Source organism: Sinocyclocheilus anshuiensis, unplaced genomic scaffold (genome assembly GCF_001515605.1).
Source record: "Sinocyclocheilus anshuiensis isolate Anshui unplaced genomic scaffold, SAMN03320099.WGS_v1.1 scaffold850, whole genome shotgun sequence".
NCBI lineage: Eukaryota > Metazoa > Chordata > Actinopteri > Cypriniformes > Cyprinidae > Sinocyclocheilus > Sinocyclocheilus anshuiensis.
In genome coordinates this window covers 1,866,440-1,882,456 of record NW_015537937.1, presented here as the reverse complement: position 1 = coordinate 1,882,456, position 16,017 = coordinate 1,866,440, and the positions used below count along the sequence as shown (strand labels likewise).

Here is a 16,017-nt window from a genome sequence, read left to right as displayed (position 1 = left end):
ACTTTTGATTCCGGGTTTGATGTCTTATTGATGTGATATTATTCTGAAATGCTAGACATGCGTGAGATTATTGGGGTCATTTTTATAAGGAGGAACATGAGAGAAGGAGGGTATCTAAGCAAAGGTTTTGCTTAAAGAACATAGATTAATGTGAGAGATGCCGATGAAATGTGTATGTGTAATATTAGTGTCAAAAGATCCATGTAGCTGAATGATCAGAGGAAATGTAAAAGCCATAAATCTGTGGTTAATTCCTGTCAGTGTAACATGACATGCTTTAGTATATATCTTACAGAGCTTATTTTTCCTTTCTGGGGGGTATTTAAGAATTTCAAAACCAAAGCAGGAACGGTTTCAATTCAAGTTGTATAGCACAACAAATTAGCAATGGTTTAGGTTGCCTGAGCTTAGGGGTGTTGTGACATACATCAGTCATGTATGTTATGTATACAGCCATCAACATGCCTGATTTCTCATGAAAAATGACCAAAACTGGCCATGTTACTACAGCCAGTGCTTAGGGAATTCAGTTGAATCCCTCAGTTGAAAGGACTTTTGTAGTATTACACTACCTTTCAAAAGTTTTAAGTCAGTAAGTTTGTTTTTATTTTTGTTTTTGGAAGATATTAATACTTTTATTCCCCAAATATTCATTAAATTGATTCAAAGTGCCAGGAAATACATTTATAATGTCACAAAGGATAAATGCTGTTCTTTCGAGCTTTCTATTAATGAAAGAATCCTAAAAAAAAAAGTATCAGTTTCCATTAAAATATTAAGCCGCACGAAATATTGATAATAATAAGAAATGTTTCTTGGGCAGCAAATCAGCATATTAGAATTATTTCTGAAGACTGGAGTAAATGAATTCACAGGAATAAATTTAAAAAAAATTCAATCCAAGAGAAAACTATTTTCACAATATTTTTGTTTTTACTGTTTTTTTTTTAAACAACTTTTTCTTTTATTTAAATAATTGAAAAGGCATCACTTTGGGAAAGAACAGACGCTAGAAAAAACCTCAGTATGAATGAAACAGACACGTTGGCACAGGCTGGTACTTATAAGCCAGATCTGATAATGAGATTCAGGTTCAGCAGCTACAGTACCATGGTGCCATATTAATATTTTTGTGTAACCAGAATGAAACAGGTCAGAGCAAATAGAAGTGAGTTATGGTGTATTTTAGTTCAGAAGTGTTTAAAAACACCAGAATGCATTTTGAATTTGTATTAACCTTGTTATATAGCATGTATATTTCATTTTGTTTGGGAGTGGGGGCTGAGGGCAGACAATTCAAAATCCCACCCTGTAAATCACACTTATCTGGGTCACTGATAGGTTGCGTTTGCCTCAGCATTGTTGGGTTTTCAATAGAGAATGGAGCATCAGAGTTGTAGCATATTCATAGGAGTCATGAGAGAAGGACATCTGATATGTGCATTTGACCTTTCTTTTTAGGTGTCTCTAAAGTTACTGTATTTTACACTGAAATTGCTACAGGAGATTGTTTACAGCGTAACTCTCGTATCAGTGATATGCTGAAAGTGGCATTATACACGAATCACACCTGTGATGCTGTCTCCATTGTAGAGAAGTGTAATATAATGTATTTTATTAAAAGTAGTATGCTTACAACAATTAAAACAAATCTGAAACTTAAACATATATATAGTCAATTCTCTTTCATATTTTTTAAAGTTGATATTTTTGTACTTTATTTTAATGACTTAATGTTTTTTTTTTTTTTAATGCTATATATTTTAGGTAAGATACTACAGGCAAAACCATTTTTAGAACCATTCTGATGGCTATTTTGCTTCCAAGCATCCACAATATACATTTAAGTGTTTATTTTATGACATATATTATCTATTTGCTTGTATAGATTTCAATTACAGTCAAGTCAAGTCACCTTAATTTATATAGCGCTTTTAACAATACAGATTGTGTCAAAGCAGCTTTACAGTATTAAAGGGATAGTTCACCCAAAAATGAAAATTCTGTCATCATTTACTCACCCTCATGTCGTTCCAAACCTGTATGAGTTGCTTTCTTATGTTGAACACAAAGGAAGATATTTTGAAGATTGCTGGTAATCAAACAGTTAGTGGACATGAGGGTGAGTAAATGATGACAGAATTTTCATTTTTGGGTGAACTATCCCTTTAAATAGGAAAATAGTGTGTCAATGCATAAGGACAATAGTAAACACTAAATTTTCAGTTAAAAGGCAGTTCATCATTGAATTCAGTGACAGTACATGTCTGTAAAGGCTGTTTTCCCCAAATGAGTTATTTCTCCTGCAGGAAGTAAAAAATCTCCACTTCAGTAGAACTTGTGTACACCAAACATTTAAGTTTTAACGCAAGGTATGTAATCAGATTACTTTTTCAAGTAACTAACATAACGCATTACTTTTAAATTTACTAGAAAATATCTGAGTTACTTTTTCGGTGATACAGCACACTGACAGCTCTCCTGTCCCCATGTTGAGAGAAATTGGTAGTGAGGTACAGAGGCACGCACTTCAGGCTGATTAATTTCACTTTTGGTGTGAAAGAGCCTTTACTGTTGCCAAAAATAAAACTTTTGGGTAACTAAGTAATGCAATTAGTTACTTTTTTATGGAGTAACACAAAAGTAACTTTCCCCAACACTGCCTATCTGTATTCTGAATGTTTATATATAATTTTATTTTTTTATTATTAAAAATATGTTTTTTCTGTTGACAGTATTTTCAGATTAATGGAGTGATAAAAAGAGATACACAAAATCCATTCTATAAATGGATTTAACTCTTAATTTTTGAATATAGCTTTATCCAGTGTTCACATTTCTGTTTTTTTTTACCCAATTTTTTACCCAAGCAAAAAGGATACCCTATTCCCCTGTGGTGTCGTGTCTCGATAGCTAGAACGATATTTAGACCATTCAAAGGTTTCGAGCAAGCCTTGCTGTGTTGTTAGGACTGACAAGTTTACACATCTCTTCCGTCTTTTTCTTAAAGATTTCTCTTTCTCTCACTCCATCACTGTGAGAATCACCCTGCAGAAACAGTTTACATCAGGTTTCACACAGATTACTGTAACAAATTTGTAATGTATCCTCAGGTGAAGATTAGCCTGAAGATTTCTTTTTTTTTTAATCTAATTTCCAGACAAATATGTGTGTTTGTATAATATTTTTATGGACAGAATCCATTTTGTTTATTATTGCGACCATTTGTGACAAGATTTTTTGAGAGTAATTGTTACAATAAATTATTTTCAGAATTTTATTTAACACAAATAACTGATGCTAATGGTTATAAATAGAAATAAAGTATTACTTCCGAATCTTTAAACACTGTAATTTAGTTGATCAATATATATTATATAATACGTGCATAATTATTATGCAATTTGATATTCCGATCATATTTTTTTACAAGCACATTTTATTGATTCCAAACCACATCAATCCTAATAACTACTATTAATTTTGTATTTAATCATTTATAAGTGGTATATAATTGTCCATGAAGGTCGGAAGTGAAAAACACCTTATATTCAGGTGTGCATAATTATTAAGCATGTTTTCTTTTACAGATAAAATGAGCCAAAAAGAGATTTAACTCGAACTGAAAAGTCAAAAATTATTAAATGCTCATGAGAAGGATGTAATACTAATGCAATTTACAAAGTAAAGGCATGGCCATTAGACAGGGCAATGAAATGCTCATTGGGTCAGCAGGGTCAGAAAAAAACAGGTGGAGAAGAAAAGACACGTTAACTGCGAATTAATGTGAAGAATTAGGTGTGAAACCATTAGGAGGAACCCTTTAGTCTCCAGTGCCACCATTTTCCAGAACTGCAACCAACCTGAAGTCTCCAGAAGTGCAAGTATTTTACTACACTTCAACATGTGATTCTTATTAAGTAATTTTTTTAGGATTTTTTACCCAAGCAAAGTCTCTGAGAACCTGACACTTTGCACTTCTGGAGACCCCAGGTTGCAGTTCTGGAAAATGGTGGCACTGGAGACAAAAGGGTTCATAATAATAATTATGCACACACTGTAATAAATTGTGTAAATTGTTCAGTTTGGGGTTGATAAGAGTTTGTAATGCTTGAAACCAACAACACCAACGAGAGTGTAAGCTGCTTTACATTAACAAAAGCAATGACCAGAGGCTTACTACACACTCACAAGATATTGACAGAAACTCGAGCAGTGTTGTTTGTGATTGACAGTGAATGATGCTGCTGGAGTTTCAAGTGAGTCATTCAGCTGAGAGGAAAAACCTGATAGTCTTATGAAGCTGAGGGAATTTGTAAAAGAAAAGCCCTAGTTTCACTAAAACTCACATTCTCCTTAATAACATGATGGTATGTGATGACAGAAGTCAAATCCAGGGAGGAAATCCTTAGGTGTTTTATGATACATTATACTAGAGATGGGTATTCTGGTATTGTGCTAATCTGGTAATTATAATTACATCACACTTACATTATTGTAAGTATTGTGTCATTTTGGCTACATTAAAAGAGGATCTATTCTGCCCCCTATTGGTCATGATCATTATTAAAAAATATTACAAAAGACAAGCTTTCAGGTCAGCTTTTTTATTTGACAATAATGCAATGCAAAACCCCAAACACTATTAAACAGATGTGTAAAAGCAGATGCGTGAAATGATGTATACTCCACTGTAATTACAGCACAGCTAACTGCCTGCTCTGCTGCTGAGAGGATGTAGGCCCAGTAACTTCCTCTGGAGCTGAGCTTTGGCCAGGTCAGCATAGAGAGCATCTGCCATCCTGTCTGTGGTCTGCTTCATTAGAAAAGCTGCCTGCAAGGCCTTGTCCAATGTCTTATGTATCGATTCCTCCTGAAAATCATTAAACAAAAATTAATACATATCTATGTTATATATGTGAATATAAAATACACTAGTAAAACTACTGTTAAAAAGTCTGGAGTCAATAACATTTTGCAATGTTTGTAAAGTCTCGTATGCTCACCAAGGCTGTATTTATTTGTTGAAAAGCACAGTATTATTGTGAAATATTATTACAATTTAAAATAAATGTTATATTTTAAAATGTCATTTATTCCTGTTATGGCAACGCGGGATTCTCAGCATCTATTACTCCATTCTTCTCACGATCCTTCAGAAATCATTCTCATATTCTGATTTGCCGCTCAAGAAACATTTATTTTTATTATCAATGTTGAAAATATGTGTGCTGCTTCATGTCTTTGTGAAAATAGTGATAACATATTTTTTAGATGAATAAAAAAGTTTAAAAGAACAACATTTATTTGAAATCGAAATCTTTTGTAACATTATAAATGTCTTTACTGTCACCTCCTTACAGAATAAACCTATTTTCTTTAAAAAAAAAAAAAAAAAAAAACTAAACCCAAACTTAACAGCAGTGTATGTTAGTTAATATGTTATGCAGGAATCACATTCTAAATAATCAATGTTGTAAAGGTAAACTACATAAGATATTAGCATTACTAACGGATATTTTGTTCTGTTGTGTGGATGTTAGCTGTATAACAGTCTAAACTGACTCTGCTGGTGCGGTGTCGTCTTCCACTGGTCCTCGGTGAGGTCCGTTGAAAGAAAACGTTACTGGGAAGCAGTGCCGAGTCAGATTGAGTTGAGCGCCTCCTAGTGGACACTGGTTCTGATGCTTGATCTCGGACTTTAAATCTGGGAAAACAGCCAGTACAAAGTCAAATGCTTTTGTCAAATTTCAGTTAATGTTTAGTGACTAATTTGAGGTGTATTACAGTTTATTAAGCTTGACAGATCAAACTGCATTTGTGCATTGGTAATATGATGTGTTTGACGTAATGATTCACTGTATATTTCATAGTTTGTTTGCCATTTAACTGATTAATTGCTTACCCAGCAGGCAGACTGCAGGAGGAGCCATAGTTGACCTGCAGCAGAGGCTTATGGGAAGGATGAGCAGGAATAGGAGGGGCAAGTTTTGTGCTGTTTAAGAAGATGTTCTCCAAGTTTCCCACTGAAACAACAAAGAAGACCATTTCCGTTCTTACCATTCCACTCTACATGACATACAGGGGTTTTAGTAGGTTTAGTGGTTCCTCACTTGCAGGTCTATAGCTGGCACTTTTGTTGGTTCTCTTAGTGTCAGTGCTGGGGATTGTTGGCCCAATGCTGGCTCTCTGATGGCTACCAAACTGGCTAAACTGAGATGTGTCCAAAGGAAAGCTCTCTACTGAGGCTGTGACCATTGAGAGAAGAACATTGAGTACCTTTATCTCACTACATCCTGAACTGCAGCCAAAAGCTATTTTGCTAAAAGCACAGTCATACCTTTGGATGAGGTTCTGGAGTCATGTGACCTCTTGTCAGCACTGAATCGGGTGCGTATTAGTCCGTGAGATGGACTGAAGGCTCTCTGTAAACTCATGGTGTGATCTGAATCCTCAGCGTCAGTGACTAACAATACAGAAATACCCTTTACTTCAGTTTCACTGTATAGACTTTAACAAACACCAATATTTAACTGCTTTAAACCACATTTATTACATATAACAAGTGTGAACCAAATTGTCATGCTGTCACCTTTGCTCTTGCTGAGCTCCATATCAGAAGAGATCCAGTCCTCAATCATCTGAAGGTTTGAGTCTGTCTTCACACATCTGATGGTATAGTGAGAATGCATATTATGTTTGCAAACCTTTGAAAAACCAACACTCTTGTTAGCATCTATGGTCCAATGAAGAACCTTTGAAAAACTGCTCTTCAGATATTAAAATGTTAATTGCACCAAGAAAATAATTCTTCTTTTAAGAATTGTTATTTGGTTAACCATATTATACATTATACTCATTATAACTATATTATAGTGAAAAGGGTTTTTCAGATTATTAAAATGTTCCTTACATTAAAAAAACAAATTCTGTTTTCTTTAGACACTTATAGAATGGGACCCGTTCCTCAACCCCAACTTGAAGTACCTGCTTGAGGCACCTCTGTTCTGGCTACGGGTCTGTCCCTTGTGCTTCCTCTCCAATGGATACCTGCCATTCGGATAATCAGTCGTCTTACTGTCATGAGGCAGGTGACCAAGGCTTTCCTCTAGCGCCCTCTTGAGGCGCGAAACCTCATACTGCAGTGCTAGGATAACCTCACTACTATGAAGAGCACAATGGAAATTATGGTTAATCTAACAATTTGCAGGTGACAATAAACAATTTCCTTTAACACTTACTTGTGGCATGAGCAGTGTGATGCTGAGTGCGTCTCATTTGCAGAATGGCTCTTTCCCAGCTGATCTTCCCCTATTCCTTCAGTCACCTGGTTATGCATGGCAGTGGCGCCACCTACTGATGTGTCATCTTCTTTTGAAGCTCTAACAGGTGCATTCTGGGTAATGCTTCTTGCTTCCATGACATGTGTAACTATCTGTTCATATTCCAGGTGGTTCACTGTGGGCTGCACAGGTTGTGGTGGCGCTGATATAGTTGTTCGCACATTGGAGTGGGAGGCTTCACTGTCTGAACCACTGGTATTCGTTATGCTGTTGACATCGTCAGAGAGTGCAGAACTGAAGAGAACATCAGATAAAATGTTATATTTTTATCAAATGTCAGTTCTGCTATAGAATATCTTTTCATTGATTTATAATATGAATATAATATCACATTTAGTTTAGCATTTATAATCTTATCTTTTAACATTCCCATTTATGAATATAACATATATACTGTTTTTTTTTTTTTAGACTAGTAACTTATCAGACACCAAAATGAAATAGTCTGCCTTTGATAATTTACATATATGCTTCCGTCTTTTAAAGCACTATAGCTGTCAGTGTGTGTGCATTTACCTCACAGCACGAGAAGGTGTTTGGAACAGTCCTGTGCTTGGCCGGCTTAGGTCAAAACTGCCAAAGCCACTGTCAGTTTCTGGACTGAAAAAGCTCTGAAAGAACAAAAACACTCTCTATGTAATTCTGTCCTTTGAAGAAACAACCCATACCTGCTGCAAGTGACATGCGGAAGCAACAAATACCTTAACAATAACAGTACTTACGAAAAATCCCCCAATATCTCTAATGAAAATGATTTGGGGGACTGAAGTTTTTGTACTGTATCTAACATACAACATTTACTCTGTTTGTCTCACAAAATGTAATGCTGAACATGTGAAAAGGAAATGTGATAATTTTATCCCTCTAACAACTGACATTGACATTATTGATATTCTTGCATGCAACAGATTTTTCTCACAGATAAATATAATCTCTTTCTCTCTATGTCATCTTGTTGCAGTGTGTGTGTTACCTGTGTTTTATCTGTGGTTGGCTGAGGAGAGTTCCAAGGAGACGGTCCTACAGAAGTGAAGTAGGCTTCACTATGTCTGATCTTCTCTTCATACCTGAGAGAGGAATGGCGATCACAGCAGCCATCAAAGAACAAGGTTCTTTTACATTTACAATAGTTTTAGATTTTTAAAACTCTGATCATGTTTGCACCATTGTACTTGAGAAAGTTCATTGCTGATGCAACAATGTACTTAAAGGACATTACACATACAAAAAGTACTGTGGCAGTGCTATAGTATAATGATTATTTACACAGTACTCCACTGTACTTCAAAATACAGTAGTATTAACATAGTACCATATTCAGACATTTTTAGTTCTTTATTTGTTACTTTCCAATAATAGTCATACCATGCAGCATAAATCACTAAAAATATCACATTTTCTGGGCTAACACAACAAACTTTTGATCTCCCTTAAAAGTTGTACAAATTGTTTTTTTGTTTTTTTTTTTAAATAGTAGATATTTGCAAATGTGGCAGTGTTATTTTAGTGTAATTGAGATACTATTATAGTTTTAATTCATTATTATTATTTTGAATTAGTTTTTATTTTTATATTTTCTGTTTAATTTGAGTTAGTTTTATTAATTTTATTGAGTGTTTGACATTTTATTGGTTGTCATTTGACTTAAGCTTTTTAAATGTGTTTCTATAGTTTGTTCATTTTTATTTTAATTATTTTAGAACATCAAGTTAAATGAAAATGAGAAATGCTGCTTTGAAAAATAACTGAAATAAAATAAGTAAACTTTTTATATGTATTTTATTCCAGTCAGTGTAAACAAAGTAAACAAAATATATTTTAGTTTTAGTTTTTTATAATAACCCTAAATCATGCACCTTTGATTTACCATCTATTATTGTAAAATTGTAAGTTTTAAAATTACAATACACTTTCCCAGTTAAGACTGCACCAGATTGCAAAGCATGCACAGCAAAGAATACAAATCTGTCAGTAAATACTGACCTATCATGTGTCAGCTGCTTTAATAAAGTTGAGGAGGATGCTTGTGCCAGGACGTCCTCGTAGTGTTGGTTCTCTCCTGTTGTCAGTCTGTTCTCCTGTTCCTCATTGGCAGTGCCAGCCGTTTCAGTGGAGAAGGTGGAATACCTCAGAGGAAGATACAGAAAAAGAACAGAGGGAACTAAGTGTTTCCATAATGAAACTGATATTCACTCGTCCCTCCTCTCGACCTGTAACCCGATCAGCCTTGAGTGAGCTGTGCTAAATATCACGATACGCTCTCTCCTCTTACAACCCACATCAGTGATCTTTCTGAGATGAACTAAATAAGGTACTGGATCACAACATTTCTAATTAACGTAACATAAAGATTTGTCTAATTTTTGGGGTGAATTATGCCTTTAAGGTATTAATGTTAATAGCTCAAGGATTGTGGAGTATGAACCTGCAAACTTTTGTTTACCACCCCAGAGACATTTCTTTAAAAGTAGGTAGATGCTAAAAAAATCTATGTAGAATTGTGCGTTTTTAATTTAGCAATGTAGATTCAATTTAAATAATTAATTTGGTTCAGGAGTAAGTGTCTCTTTTTCTCACAAAATGAGAATATAGGTAATTTAGTTCTACATTCAGATGCATTTGTTCCCCATAACAATATAGTGTAAAGAATAAAACATGGCTGTACTGTAGATAGAAGCTGTTTTCTGTTCCCCTGAGAAAAAGCCCATCAGCTGTGTGATCTTCATTGGTCTCTTCATCATCGTTGTCCTCAATGTTGTGTCTAACAGGGGAGATGCTGAAGACTGACTCCTGCAACATGACACATGCTTTTCATTCAGCCCCAGCATCCACAAAACCTACCATGGTAGTCATTTAGTTCTCACGTTACATAGCAAAACAAGCCATGCAAACGGATATGGGGCACACAACAATATCAGCTTCACTGCGTGTGTACACACGGACATGAATAATTTCAGGAGAAGTTGTTTAGAGGAACGGTTAATCTGTTAATCATTTTTTTTCACACTTAGGCCATCCAAGATATAGATGAGTGTTTCTTTTTGTGAACAGATTTGGAGAAATTTAGCATTACATCACTTGCTCACCAATAGATCCTCTGCAAGTGAATGGGTGTCGTCAGAATGAAAGTCCAAACATCTGATAAAAACATCCCAATAATCCACAAGTAATCTACACAACTCCAGTTAATCAATTAACATTTTGTGAAGTTAAAAGCTGCATGTTTGTAGTAACAAAATCCACCATTAAAACATTTTTAACTTGCTGAATATTATGCATAGAGGAATATGATTCCTCTATGCATAATATTGAAAACTTATACTTTATGGACATTATGGAGATTATAGACTTTGGCCAGAAGCAATGATTTAAAGTTAAAATGCCTTAATGATGGATTTGTTTATCACAAACACATAGCTTTTCACTTCACTGGAGACAGTGTGGATTACTTGTGGATTATTGGGATGTTTTTATCAGCTGTTAAATTGCTAGATGCTAAATTTGTCCAAGTCTGTTCATCTACATCTTAGATGGTCTGAGGGTGAGTAAGCTTAAAGCACATTTTCCATTTTTGGTGTGAACTATTCCTTTAAACAGAAATGACATAAGCTAAAAAGTATGTGTACAGTATATGAATGATTGAATAAATTAATGAGGGAAAGTCACCTAAAATATAGATTAATGTGTGTTACCTCATGCAGTGATGGATGGGGTGATGAGACAGAGATATCTTCACAAGGTGGAGGAGAGGGAGTGGAAGATGAAGGAGGATAGAAAACATGGCACACATTTCTGTCAATCTGCTCTTTAATGTCCTCCAGGTGCATGCCTATCCTGAAAATCTGGCCCTCGACCTCCCTTAAACATAAAGGTGAAGACACGACACTTGCAGGTTGACCCTGTGACAGTTTCAATCTCTTCTTTTAACAGCCACATAAGTCAAATTACAGTTGCACTGCCTGTCAAATGTTTAGACACACTTGAATGAGTTTATTTGAGAAGATTTGAAGACTCCTTTTCATTTAAAGGCATATGCATACAGTATATGACTGAAATTTTGTTCTATATACTAAGTATATTAAGTATAAGTATAAATTGTGTCCATGAAGGAATATTGGTTCACAAAACAAAAACTTTAAATTAGAAACATTTTAATGGCTTTTTGGAGCCAATAGTGAAGGTGGAATATACAATCACATACTTATTATTTAAATAGTTTTGGTGATTATAACAAGAGCTTTCTAGCTTTTTGACATCAGTAAAATACAGTTTGGCCAGATGAGACGTCTACCTGTCAGGGTCAAACTCTCCTGTGTTTCTGGTTAAACCCCTGTAGTTCTGCATCTCCAGAGCACGATGCTCCTCCCTCTTTGTGAGGTAATTCCTCTCCAGCTGATCCTGGGCCTCCATCATGCTCTTTAGCACCTGCAGAGAGATCCAACAAACAAGATGAAAAGTTTACATTTGTTCCCATTTTGTAATGCATGGTTGAATTTTGATCTTGTCTGAACAGTGTATGATTACAAATATGGTTTCATGCAATTTATGATAAATCTATACAGTTACCATCTGTTGCTCCTCTACATTGATTGACATGGTGGTGGCACATGTTTTGAATTCATCCACCTGAAAATGAGGGGAAAAAAATCAGATGCAGCCCAATGCACCGGGATGTTAAGAGGTTCTGCTAAAGCTAAATGTATGAGAGAGAACTACAATTTTTAGACTTTCTAAAAGGATTTTTAGAGAACTAAAAATACAACACAAGGCAGAGGGCAAAATCTGTTAACTTGTGGTATTTGTCTGTACACTCTAAAAAATGCTGGGTTGTTTCAACCCAATGTTGTGTCAAATATGGACTAACCCAACTGTTGGGTTAAATTTTGGTTACATTTTTAAATTAACTTTTTAACCCAACAGTTGGGTTAGTCCATATTTGACCCAACATTGGGTTGAAACAACCCAGCATTTTTTAGAGTGTACCTTCTGCATAAATGATCTGATGATGTCTCTGAGCTCAGAGGTCAGTCTCTCTCCGTCTGTCAGGCTCTGTGATTCAGTCTCCACAGGTTGAGAGTTCTGCAGGCTAAACTGCTTCTCACTTGGACCTGCTGAATAGACATCAGACATGAGGACACAATTGTATCTAAACATGCAGTGTCGCTTGTTCATTAATTCATATTTATCTTATAGCACTTTCTATCATTTTGTAACTATAAACCATCTAATATCTGATGTTTCTTGTTTCCCTCTCTTAGAAGGTCTGTTTAACTGCTGAAGAAACCAGCTCAAATTTCCCTGGCAGGGTTTCTGTGCTGTCAGGGTTACAGTGTAGTCCAGTACTTCAGCGGGAGAAAGAAATACAATGGCTTCTTGCCTGCGGCTGGTGCTTGTGGGTTAGTTGCTGTCAGTTTGGTGTTTTCATTGTTGCTAGTTGCATCAATCCAGTCGATGGTCACAGAAGGCTCACTGGAAGCATGAATCTGCTGCTTAAAAGAAAGCAACAATATAACTGACACAAACTGGGCTGCTAATCAGATTAGAATGAGGGTATGTTGAAATGCAGATCATATGTGTGTACTGTGAGCATGTATTATAAAGGCATAATATTTAGTGTTATATTCCCTTATCAAGATATACATATAAACATCCATACACAGAAGAAAAAAAAACACTTCAGTCTAACCTGACCGATTAGGTTTTCAGCTTGTGTATATTTAGCGAGCAGTCTGTCATATTCAACCTGTAAACAAATAAAATGGTAGGTTATTTAAGTTTTGACACTTTTTTAATGCTTAATGCAATAAATGTCACTGGGGTCCAAAACAACATTAGACCCCACTGACTTTTATTTTATGAACAAAACAAAAAAAAAAAACAATCTCTTCTTTTGTGTTCCACAGAAAAAAGTTAGTTCTCAGGTCAAAGGTCAGATCTTAAGGTCAAAGCAGCTTGATGCTTATTAAATCTATCTATCTATCTATTAAACTCCAAGCTTTTCAAACTTTAAACTGAAAACCTTTTACAAATATTTTTCTTTTTTTTTTATTTAAAAAATATTTCTTAAATTCTTCAAACTTCCAGACTAGGCTTTCTTAAGCAGCATCAACGCTTATCTACAACCTTTAATATCTAGTTTACATACTACAATATTACATAAAAATATAGATTCACCTGTAACTGATGTGCTACTTCCTTGTCTGTGAACACATTCTTTGGTGGCTTGATGGAATCCTCTAAAACCCTGCTGATGATATCTGCTGTAGGTTTACAAGAGGAGGCTGATTTACCCAGAATGCCTGGGGACGACTGGGCTCGGGCCATAGCTGGTGACTGGCTGATGGGTTTAACGCTTGCATTACCTTTAGGCATTTTGACTTTAGGTGCCACTTTAGAGAAGTCAGGTAGTGGGTAATGCACCTTGCCCTGCCCGTATTTCAGATCACTATAGGACCTGGTCCTGCTGAAGGAGCACTTAGGCTTTTGTGCATCTGCTTTAGACAGATCTAAAGAGTTAGCACTGCAGTTCTGCTTAGGACACTCTTTATTATCATCGTCGTCACTGATGCAAGTCGACCCAGGTCCCTTAGATGAGCTTGACTCATTTGAAACATTTAGTTCGGTCAGTCTATGGCTTTCAGCAATGCTTGGATCAGGCTCCTCCATCACATCCTGAATCTTCTCCCTCTCTCCTACAAAGATCTGTGCAGCCTGAGAAGCTCTACTCCGCACGGTTTCATCAATGCTGTCCATCAAAGACATCTCGGGTAGGGTCTCCGCTTCAATGATCCTGCTTGAGTTAAGCAGCTCCTCCTTGGAGAAGTGTCTGAGCAGGAAGTCATTGATGTGGTCTGCAGGTTGAATAGGTGTGGCTACAGGCAGAGCCACATCCTTTATTGCTTTATGATTGCATAGAAGACCGTGAGTAAGATTAGATTGGCAAGCCTCTGTTTGTTCTGCATTAACAAATGGCATACTTAACTTATCAAGCGTAGAGAAATTATGACTAGGCATCTCAGTAACCGTTTCACATGGAGATGCTTTTAAATTCTTCTCTGTTTTGTAGTTGCTGTGTGCACCATCATATGGGAGCTCTTCATGTTCTTCATCACTGGTGTTGACAGCATCATTCTCATGTGTTCCAATGACTGGCTTCACTGCAGGGGTGGTTTTCTGTACTGACGCCTTGGGTATGTTTCCCTTCCTGTTTCTGGCTTTTGAATGTTCTGTGCATTCACTACTAACTGATTCAACACTCTCTGAAGAGCCCTCTTCAGTCTCACATGACTCTGACAGCTCTGCATTATCTGTACACAAAATAGCAGTGGGTTGGTTGGTTAAAGTGGGGGGACAGTGGGTTGGTTAAAGTCTTTAATGTTTTAGTAAAATGTTATAATTTAAACCCATTTGTGGTGAAATTGTCTGGAGATCCAGCTGACATTAGGTCATTATGATGTCATTAATGTTAATCAGATTTTAAATACGTTCAATCAATGTCAGTGGGACTTTAATCATACATTCTGAATGATTACCATACATATTCAAAAGGCAGGGGTCAGTAAGATTTTTTTAGTACTTAGTAGTATTAGTACTTTCAGAAGGATGCATTCAAATGACCAAAAGTGACAGTACATACATTTATAATGTTACAAAAAATGTTCCTTTGAACTTTCTTTTCATCAAAGTGTACTGAAAAACTTGATCACAATTCCCACAACAACAAAAAAAAATATTATGCAGCACAACTGTTTTCAACATTGATAATAAAATGTTTCTTGAGCAGCAAATCAGCATATGAGAATGATTTCTGGAGGATCATGTGACACTGAAGACTGGAGTAATGATGCTGAAAATACAGCTTAGCCATCACAAGAATACATTTTATTTTCAAATATTTTAAATTCTAATAGTTCAGTATTACTGTTTTTACTGAAAAAGTTCTTAAATGTAGGCGTAGTGTATCTGTATTTCATAGCATTTACATTTTCAAGATGTTGAAAACTACTTTTTGGTGCTTTTTATCAGTGGCGACCAAAAACATGGAATTGCATAGTACTTCAGTAGTATAAACCATAGTATTACCATTGAAGTTTTACAATAAGAGGGATTTCATAGTATCTCTTACCAGTGAGTTGTGGGCTCTGGGGTACACCAGAGGCCTGTGAGAGGTGAACAGTGAAGGCGCCCTGCATGTCACTGAAATGCAGGCTGTCATCATCGCTGATATCCACAAATATACTCTGCTCGATGTGTCTTTCCCACAGCACTGATGAAGGTCTGCTGTGAGCATCATCTTCACCGTCCATATCCTCTGCGTCTCCCGATGACGCTCCATCAAACGCGCTACTGCGCGTCTTCCGCGCCTCTCTATTCATTTCTTAGCAACAAGAATACACAGAATGAATGGAAAACTGTTACAACTGCAAGTTAATTTTTGTTTTTCCAATAGCATAATATTATAAATCTGCTAATTATATATAGGCCTATGATCAATTATAATTAAATTAAAATTAGAATTATTTCCGAATAATCATGACGTAGCCTATCTTGCTGGATAAATTGGTAAATAATGCAGTAAATTGAATAGTAAAAATAAATAAGTAAATAAAAACAAGAAGCCGAAAAATTAACACTCTAACTCTAACTTGCTCTAATAATATGACATTGCACTTAC

The 16,017-nt window shown here is 35.8% G+C and overlaps 1 protein-coding gene across 1 annotated transcript; it reads right to left on the bottom strand.

Annotated features, from left to right (window-relative positions):
• Window positions 1–4,708: 4,708 nt before the first annotated feature.
• On the bottom strand, window positions 4,709–15,718 carry LOC107660326 (uncharacterized). Its single transcript, XM_016449619.1, has 20 exons — window positions 15,469–15,718; window positions 13,518–14,650; window positions 13,030–13,086; window positions 12,721–12,829; window positions 12,327–12,451; window positions 11,910–11,969; window positions 11,635–11,768; window positions 11,036–11,201; window positions 10,009–10,133; window positions 9,327–9,470; window positions 8,317–8,410; window positions 7,860–7,954; window positions 7,242–7,577; window positions 6,988–7,164; window positions 6,593–6,669; window positions 6,341–6,466; window positions 6,114–6,248; window positions 5,906–6,026; window positions 5,566–5,707; window positions 4,709–4,873 (listed from the first exon to the last, which is right to left on the bottom strand). Exons 1-20 carry the CDS (start codon window positions 15,716–15,718, stop codon window positions 4,709–4,711), a joined length of 3,771 nt encoding a protein of 1,256 aa, XP_016305105.1.
• Window positions 15,719–16,017: the final 299 nt, after the last annotated feature.